General features: G+C 38.4%; 1 protein-coding gene across 1 annotated transcript; it reads left to right on the plus strand.

Annotated features, from left to right (window-relative positions):
• Window positions 1–86: 86 nt before the first annotated feature.
• NEK2 (NIMA-related kinase 2) lies at window positions 87–7,788 on the plus strand. Its single transcript, XM_008938896.1, has 8 exons — window positions 87–303; window positions 1,400–1,637; window positions 2,323–2,405; window positions 2,654–2,780; window positions 3,588–3,807; window positions 4,768–4,822; window positions 4,903–4,973; window positions 7,562–7,788. The coding sequence occupies exons 1-8, from the start codon at window positions 119–121 to the stop codon at window positions 7,786–7,788; spliced, it is 1,206 nt and encodes a 401-aa protein (XP_008937144.1). The 5' UTR covers window positions 87–118.
• The last annotated feature ends 1,770 nt before the right edge of the window (window positions 7,789–9,558 follow it).

The raw sequence follows: 9,558 nt of genomic DNA on the forward strand, positions 1-9,558 counted from the left end.
AAGCCCCTCTTCTCCCGTGCGCGGTTCTGGCTCCTGTGGAAGTCGCTCCATAAGGGGTGGGTTGGTTGGTTTTCCTCCTTAGATCCTGGTGTGGAAGGAGCTCGACTATGGCTCCAAGATGACAGAGGCGGAGAAACAAATGCTGGTTTCGGAGGTGAATTTGCTTCGTGAGCTAAGTCATCCGAATATCGTCCGGTATTACGATCGGATCATCGACAGAAGCAGCACCACGCTGTACATCGTGATGGAGTACTGTGATGGTGGCGACCTGGCCAGCTTGATTGCGAGGTGCACAAAAGAAAGGCACGTGAAATCTGGTTGTAGCAATTTTGGACTATCTAACATGAAGTATCTGGGGCAATCAAAAGAAAAGTGAAATGTGTCTCTTCTTAATAACTTGCAAAGAACTTAGGTTTAATGCTCTAAACCCAGCAACTCTGAAACGTGAAAGGCTTTATGTAATGTTACAACACCAGTGGGAATTGTAGTAATGAATGTGCTAACTGACGCCATGTTTATGTTGAAACAGTAAAAACGACTCCCTTATGGGGCAGGAGCTGTTGAAGGGTTTCTGGATGCAATGTTGTGCATGAGGCTGAAAACATAAACCAGCAAGTCACAGTCCTTGCAGACAGGTATCTTGACCTGTGGGTTCTTCTGGCTTGCCCATCAATAAAACTACTTATACTCCATTTTTTTGTTAGAACACCAAAATACATGAAAGGGAAAAGTGTAATTTTGAATATGCTGTTGAGAGCTACTTTGTGTGGCTGCATATAAAGCTTGTGGAGAGACCAAGTTGATGAGGCTTCGCCTTTGTCTAATCCTAGACTTACTAGCCTACTTAAGTATAATAACAGTTTTCACATTCTTGGGTTAAAGAAGGGTACGATGCCACACGTGTTACTTTGTGAGCAGTGTCTAAAATGGTATTGCAGCTGCTCCCAGACATCAGTGTTTTCATTTAAGGAAGATACATTGAAAATCAGTCCTGTCCTGGCTCTGTAGGTTGTTGCCTGTTACAGGTAGCTGACAACACTGTAAGTGATTAAAGGGACAGATCTCATCACAAAAGCATCCAACTGATATTTGTTCTGTAAGCAGTGGAAATGATGTGTATTTTTTAGACTCCTTAAGGGAGGGGGGAAGCATTACAGTGATTCTGCAGAAAGTCTAGATGTATTTTTAGTGTGTTTTTTTTTTTTTTCATTTCCATCTTTTAAGTAGCATATGTAGATGCCTGTTGCTTTTACCTTTCTATAAAGACACCAGGGTTGGATTCAGTGGTGTTTTGTAGTCGTAGTACTTCAGTTACTGTCAGTCCTAGTTCTAGAACTTTTTACTTAAAACAGTGTATGCTCAGAGAATACATTTGTCAAACAGTGTGTTCATCTTTCAGGCATTACTTGGAAGAAAGCTTTGTTCTCAGAGTATTGACTCAGTTGACATTGGCCTTGAAGGAATGTCACAGACGGAGTGATGGCGGAGTCACAGTGCATCGTGACCTAAAACCAGCAAATGTCTTTCTTGATGGCAAGCAGAATGTGAAACTTGGAGATTTTGGACTGGCTAGGATATTGCACCATGACACCAGCTTTGCCAGAACATTTGTTGGAACTCCATATTATATGTCTCCAGTAAGACCTTCCTTCTGTGCCTTATTTTTCCAGTTGTCCCTCCAAGATCTGTTTTCTGCAGTGTTGGTCTCAGAGTCTATGAATGTTTGGGAAGTTTTAATGAAGAGTTACTAGTCTTAAATGCAGGTGAACTTTTTTCTATAAAGTGTACATGTCCTGGAGACAAGGTTATTTTGCAGTTACTTTCATCACCTTCCTTCCCCATACCATCACTACTTTATAATTAAAGTTGCTCTTCACTCTAGTTTTGATGGGCTCTTGGAATATTAGAGAGATGTTGGAGTTTATTGTTCCAGAAAAGGAACAGGGAAGCTAGAGCACTTTTGTTTCACAGTGTTAAGGTAACAAACTCATTAAATTGTCACTTGATGGTAGAATTTTAATTTATAGTGGAAATGAGTAAGAATGTGTTATTTCCCTGATAGGGTGCATTTTGTGGACGAAAGATTAATTTTGACTGAAACATGGAATTGCACCAATCTTCAGTTGATACAACACTTCAGTCTTAGGCAGTGTAGTACTGCCATAACTTATTAACATCCTGCTAATAGGAGTAGCTGTGGAGTGTAAGGTGAAATCTTAAAAGTAACCCAAATAACTAATGGTTTAATTCATGTTTGGGCAGTAGCAGCAATAATAGAACACTGTCTTAGTTACTAAACCTAAAATTGTTCTCTTTCTTTAGGAACAAATGAACCACATGTCGTACAATGAAAAGTCTGACATCTGGTCTCTAGGATGTCTTCTGTATGAGTTGTGTGCTCTCTCGTAAGTAGAGGACTGTGGTAATGGATGTGGGGATGTAATTGTTGATGTACGTATGGTTAAATTTTGTGTAGGTGAAAGCTTACAGGTTTTGAAGAATAGAGCTATAGACTTTTATTTCTGGATTGATCTTGATATTAGGTAGTCAAATCTGACCACAGCTTTTTGTAGTCTGATAATCTTTAAAATGAAAATAAGTTCTGTAAAACTAGTGAAAGAATCAAATAAAAATGTTTGGTTTTTTTTTTCAGGCCTCCATTTAGAGCTTACAACCAAAAGGAGTTGGCAGAAAAGATAAGGGAAGGGAAGTTCAGACGAATACCATATCGTTACTCAGAGCAGCTGAATGAACTTCTCAAAGAGATGCTGAATGTAAAAGTAAGAATTCATTACTTATTTTTTCCACCTATAATTTGAACTACTACTGAAATACTAGTTTTTCCTTCTCAATTCTGAAACTGATATCAAGTAGGTGGTTACTATTGCCTTGGCACTGGCAGTATCTCTTGTAGAGGAAGGAGTGAGAAACTGTGCTCTGAGTCCATTAAATGAAGGTGGCAGCTCAAATGTTATGCCAGGTTTATTGGATGCAAAAAAGGCTGTCTCAGTATTGGCTTATACAATTTTTATTTTTTTTTCCTTAAGACCTTAACAAGGTTTTATAACTTCTTGGCTAAAATGGCTCCAGTGTGTTTGGTAGCTAGTGTTTTGTCTTCACACTAGCCATATAAAGCAAAATCTGAAATGTAGCTCACCCTCCCCATGGCTGGTATGGGGTGTTGAGAATACTGTGTGGGGCAACAAAGCTGTAACACAAACCCAAGTCTCCAAAAGGTATGAATCCTTTAGGAATCAAACAACAGGTGGAGATGCAGAGTATTAGCTCCAGAACCTACTGACAACTGCCTCTGTAGGCTCACCACCCCATTCTGGCTCTGAAAGGAGTGGGTGCCTGGGCTGGGAGTGTCAGATGTGCAGCTTCTGGAGCTGAAAGCTGTTAATGGCCTCCTTCCTTAGTTTTTGTCATATGGTTGTGCTATGCATTCCTAACTGCATTTTTCTCCAGCTTCCCCTTCACTGTATAGCACCTTAGCTGGTTTCCACGTGTGATAGGTCTTGCTTGGGAATTGCTGGCCTTAATGTTTCTTGAGATGATGGATCCTCTTCGTAATATATTTCCTTTAGGATTACTGCCGACCTTCTGTTGAAGATCTTCTGCAGCACCCCTTGATAGCAGACTTGGTGACAGAAGAACAAAGCCGAAATGATGACAGAAGAGGCTGGAGATCCCGGGAGTCAGAAAGGCTGCAGCACTCAGATCCTGCAGTGAATGAGTTGAAACGGAAGGAACAATTATTACAGGAGCGAGAACAAGCCATTAAAGAAAGAGAGCAACGTCTGGAACGTATGATATTCCCCTTTGGGAAGGGGGTGGCAATGGGATTCTAATTCAAAAGAATGAGCATAGTAAAGATAGCTTTCAAAACTCCTGATATCCATGCTAGGATATTGTACCACTGCATTCACTACTAGAATTCTGTCTAAAGACTAACAAGAATACTTGGTCTTACTCATCTGTACAAGTTCTGGTTGTAAGTTAAGATATAATTGGCAGTTTGGATACTGAAGTTTGGTTTGGAAAGATTATTAAACATGACTGATAATTAGGAAAGTATACAGAATGACAGGATCTGAATACATGGTTCTGTGTAGGGTAGGTTTCTTTTCACCTACTCTGTGTAAGTTAACATTGGCTATGCTATTGTGTAATCTAAGGTGAGCCTGATGTTGAAGCAAAATACACTCCAGTAAATCTTTAACTGCTTTTATAAAAGCTGTGTCCTACAGGTAGCGTACCTGTGAAACTACATAGATGTCTGGTCCTCAGTTGTTGATGTTTCCTGCTTGCATAGAATACCTCTTTGCATATGCAGTAGGCTCTGTAATACAGGTTTTAATGGTATATATTGTTTTCTGGCCCTGAATAACAGATGCTTCTGTAAATGGGGTGTTTAGTCATAGCTAAATTACAGTAACCGGCATCTAAATATTTAGATCTAGTGTAACGTGTGTCATGAGCTAATGTGCAGAATAGAAAGCTGCTATAGCTTCATTGTTGCAGACATGGCAGGGGAAGGGGGAGGGGACAGAAGCATGCCTGGTATTTCAGAGTATGTGTCCAGTGCTTAACCAGTGCCTTGATAAAGATGTATCTACACAGCAGGTAGCTTTTTCTTTAGAGCCATAGAAGCAGAAATGTGGGTGCATCTGAGGCTATGACTGCAATCTTTTTCTGCAAGAAAACCCGTCATGCACTCTAACATTTACATTTTAACACTCCATAGTATCATATTTCTACTTCCAGAGAGAGAACGGGAACTTTGTGTTCGAGAGAGACTGGCAGAGGAGAAACTTGCTAGGTATCTTACTAACCCTTCATTGCCTGTATGAAACTCTACAATCTTACAACAAAAAACTTAAACTTCTCTTCTTGAAACAGAGCCGAAAACCTGATGAAGAACTACAACCTCTACAAACAGCAGAAGACATTAGCTTGTGCAGATGGTCCAGGTATGAAAATAGGCAAGAAGCCACTTGCACTGATAAATGTAGGCTGGTATGACCAGAAGGCAGCCCCGGATGCTCAATATGCTGTACCTAGTCCCATTGTAGCAATATGCAGCCCAGGTATCTCTGGTTGGTTGGGAAGAGACTACTGATTTTTCTACTCTCAAAAAAGACTTAATGAATGATGCTCAGCCATGAGTAGGAGTTACAATGGTCAGCACTGCAGTCTTGTGCTGTTTTGAAAATTGGGTTCTTGTGGTAAGCTAATGGATGTGCCAACTTGTAACCCAAATGTTTCTCAAAGCTGCACTTATTTTACTTATGGATGTCTTTTTATAGACCTTTGATTTAGTTAATTGTAATAAAATTGCACGTATCTAATCACTTCAGCTTTAGTTTAACATTCAAAAACCTTTTAAGATGGGAAATATTTGTTGCGGATGACCCAGCTGTAAATGGTGCACTGAGTAAGCTCTGATGCATACAAGCTACTATTATCATACTCTAGTTTAACTTACTAGAAAAATAATAAACAAAACAAACATCCAGACAAAAACAACCCACACCAACCAACCAAAAAAAAACCCCAAACACAAACAGCTATAATGCTTCCTGACTACCTGGAAACCAATCTGTTTTACAGTAGTTGCTACCCCATCTGACACTTGTTTTGGTTCAGTACTCACTGTCATAAGAGATAGTATCATCTGTTCATTGCACCTGTCTTTTAATAGTAAAAATGATCCAAGTTCAAAATGCATTTAGATACTATTGGTAAAATATTAAATGGCTGGGTCCAAAGTAGTACTCCAGAACAAAGAAATGTGAACAACCTTTAACATGCAACAAGAATTCATTTAGTTTTGGTCAAATAAAACAAGCATATCACTGCCTTTAATGCAAATAAAACAAGTTACATTTTTCTCAAGAAATGCCTGTCACAGCAGGAAAGAACACAAGCAAAATGCTGCCAGAAGTTAGTGGTACTTGGCCTATTTTTAATGTCCTGTCAAGTTTGAGAATTCTGCCTGTCTCAACATATTGTGTGACTCTCCATTAAAGAACATAAAATTACGAGTAAACTTGCCTTGGACTTTGTGGTGTTGCCTCTAGTGCTGGATGGCTGAAGGTAAATGAGCTTCAGCATTTGCTTCTGTTCTCTTCTGCATATCCTGTCCTTTTACATGATCTTTTGACCTTAACCGGGTTATTAGTTTTTAAAGATGGGCAAAATCACTTTTGAGTAGTTAATACCTCAAGACAGGCAATGCTGAAAAGTGAACATAGTTATTCCAAGACTGACCAAAGCTTGTGGTGGCTGTAGTTTGCTTGATTAAACGTTTGTTGCCATGTTTGCAACACTTCCAATTCATTTCATGGTACTCTTGTAATAGTCCACTCCTGTCACAACAGTGAGTAAGAATTTCTCCAGTATGTTACCAGGATCACTTGCTTCTTCAGTTATTTTCAGTTGCTCAAATATTACTGTATTCTTTCACAACTGCATTGCATCTCACCTATTTCTTGGAGCCCTAATTGCTCCTCAAAGTCAATTGTGTTGTTCACGGTAAAATGCAATACCAAAACTCCTGGTTTGTAAGATAGTGTCCTTAGACACTACCCTATTTCTGCAGGGATTTTCTGATTCCTGGGGAAGGATTTAATGTTAACAGATACACCTCACTGATGCAAAACTACAAAATACTGAAACATTCACTAGCCTGTTCAGTTTGGTCCTCACTCTTTTGTGCCTATTGCATCCTTGCTGTAGCCTAATAAATTGAGAAAAAAAAAAAAAAAGGCTTCGGCACCATTAAGATTAGGATAGTTAGACCTTTGAATAAAAATAAAGTCACACTTCAAGTTGAGCGTTGTGAAGTTGGCTTTTATGAGAGGCAACTCAGGTGTTTATTTTAATAGAGTTTAATTGTGGGTTTTGTACTTTGAGTCGTTTAAAACAAAACACGCTAACTGCCTTTGGAGTGCAGCAGTTCTATACAGCTAAAGCATAGCTATACTATGAAAATTCCTGTTCTGGAGCATGCAGTGACAGTGCCTTGTTAGTTTTTAATGCCCCTGAGCTCATTATTCATCAAGACAGAGCCTAGTTTGTACCCCTTTCAGTTAATACAAGGATTGAGGTGGAACAATGCGAGTAATGTAGAACGACCACTGGGCAGGTTGGGTCTGCCCTTGCCACGAAGGAAAGACAAGGCTTTTCAGTAGCTGAGAGCCTAATTCTCCATTTCCCTTTGGAAATGGGTTGTGTTACTGTTTAATTTCTGTCCTTCAGAAGAAACTCGATGTTTTTTCTCCTTAACTCATATTTCCATAGGGGTTGGGAGGTGCACCCTAGAAACTACAATGTCATTTTACAATAGTGATTTAAAAGCCTTGTTTTCTTTTTTTTCCTTGTTGCTATGAATTTCCTTGTTGCTAGGAATTGTTGCTATGAACTGAAATGCATTTAATTAGATATTTAAAGCCAGAGGTAGCTAGCAAAATGGGTAAAAAAAAATCTTAAAAGACCTAAGCTAAGCAATAACTACTACTGAAAGATGCACTAATTCAATACCATCTTATTTCCTAAGGCAACGCTGTCCTGCTCCCCTTTCCTACAACCAGGAAGAAAGTACACTTTGATGGAAGTGAAGAGAATGCTGTGCCTCCTGTTAATTTGGAAAACTGTCCCATTTCTAAAGGGAAATGCTCTGATCTAAAAAAACGCTTATACGCTGCAAATCTACGGGCTAAAGCACTGTCTGAACTGGAAAAAAACTATCAACTAAAGAGCAAACAAATACTGGGCATGCGCTGAAACTGTGAGATAGAAAGTATTTAACTTTTTAAAGTTGATTAAATGAGTAGGAAGATACTTGTGCCTCTCTTTTAAGTTGGAACCTACTGAAAATCTGACAGTTGTTGTGCAGACTATAATGTATAGTTTATATAAAGATATAAGAGATTACATTATGAAAATGGGTAGTTTTGATGCCAAATCAAACTGAATTATTTGTATTATTAAAAAAGAAGAAATTTTGATCATCCTGTTTACCATACGTTATTACTCTTCTGAAAATATGAAGAATAAATATTGTAAAGCATTTTTTTAAAAGTCTATTGGGAAAAACCATTCAGATTAAAAATGTACAGCGATTCACAAGCTGTGCATTAAACTGATGCTGTATGTAATGTACAGTAATTGATAAAAAGTATTTTGTATATAAAGAAAAACGGTGGCTTTTTGTCTGCACTTGTAAATATTTTTTAACTATCAAAAGAGGAAGATGATTTTATACTGTCCCTTCATACTAAGTATGTCACCTATCAAAACAGGCTACTTTTAGTTTAAGGTCTGTGACTCATGAGCATACTCCTGACCCATCCCTCTCCTTTCTGCCTGGGCGACTGAATGGCTTGTCCATTAGCTCCTGCAAGGCCCATTTCAGGACCTAGCATTTGAAATAACACCTTCTTTGGTGTTAAAAACTGATCTCCTGAGACTGCTGGCCTGAAGGGGACACCATTCATGGTATTAGCAACTGTGTTTTGTGGAGAGGCATCCTTGAATAGAAAATCCTTATTTTCTTGAAGTTTATAAAGTATCTCTAACTTTCTCTTCACAATTCTTTGCCAGAGTCGGAGCTGCTCACTTAAGGTAAGGTGGTTTAAGTTCATGACCTAACTTGGTCTTGTGAATTTAAAAAAGTCCTTTGGAGCTGTAATGTCTGGCATATATTTTATATAAGGGGTTTTTTTTAATCTCTCTGTTGAAATGCCATAAAATGTACATTATTAAAAAAACAGATAATTTTAAAAACATTTGTTCCCTTGCTGGGCTGTGACTTATCTAAGGAGGAGTTCTAGATAGTGTTTACTTTAAAAAAGAGAATGTTACTTGAACACCATCAGTTTGATTTGATGTAATTGTTGGGAGGCAATATTTTTGTCACGGAACAATAGTTCTGCTCTAGTAGATTCTTAATCCTCCAGCAAGGTCTATGATATTTGCTTGCATAGTGGTTACTGTTTCCACCACAACTTTTGCTTAAAATTAGATTACGACCATTTTATTTGCTAGTGTAAAACTACCACCATTCTGATGGTCATTACCCAGTGCTAGGTGTGGTCAAAATATCTGACAGGTATGCACAGCCAAAGTAGCTGTGCCTTGTGGATCAGTGCAGCTTTCCTTCTGCAGCTTTTCGTGTCGTTGAGGATTCTCACGTATTTGGAGGGTGGACCCCTGCTTTCTCACCAGCTTTGTAATCTGAAATAATATATAGGATGTCATATACTTTGTCATCTGCAAAATGCAGGTACTGATTAGTGAAAGGAAGAAACCAAGCAACCAAGAAAATAAATTAGTAATTAATGATTCAGGAAAGACTCTGAAATGGCTGGTGTTTGCAAATGCTTTGCTTTTAACAACACCAAAACAAGAAAATAGCTTGAGAGCATTTTTTTGCTTTTCCTTTTTTTTTTTTTTTTTTTTCCCCTTGGAACATAGAACTTGGACAATTTAATTTATGCATTTAAAAGTAAAATACTTTCAGAGAGATACCTGCAGCTTTCCTCTCTTTCAATT

This window comes from Merops nubicus, unplaced genomic scaffold (genome assembly GCF_000691845.1).
Source record: "Merops nubicus isolate BGI_N331 unplaced genomic scaffold, ASM69184v1 scaffold30084, whole genome shotgun sequence".
Lineage (NCBI taxonomy): Eukaryota > Metazoa > Chordata > Aves > Coraciiformes > Meropidae > Merops > Merops nubicus.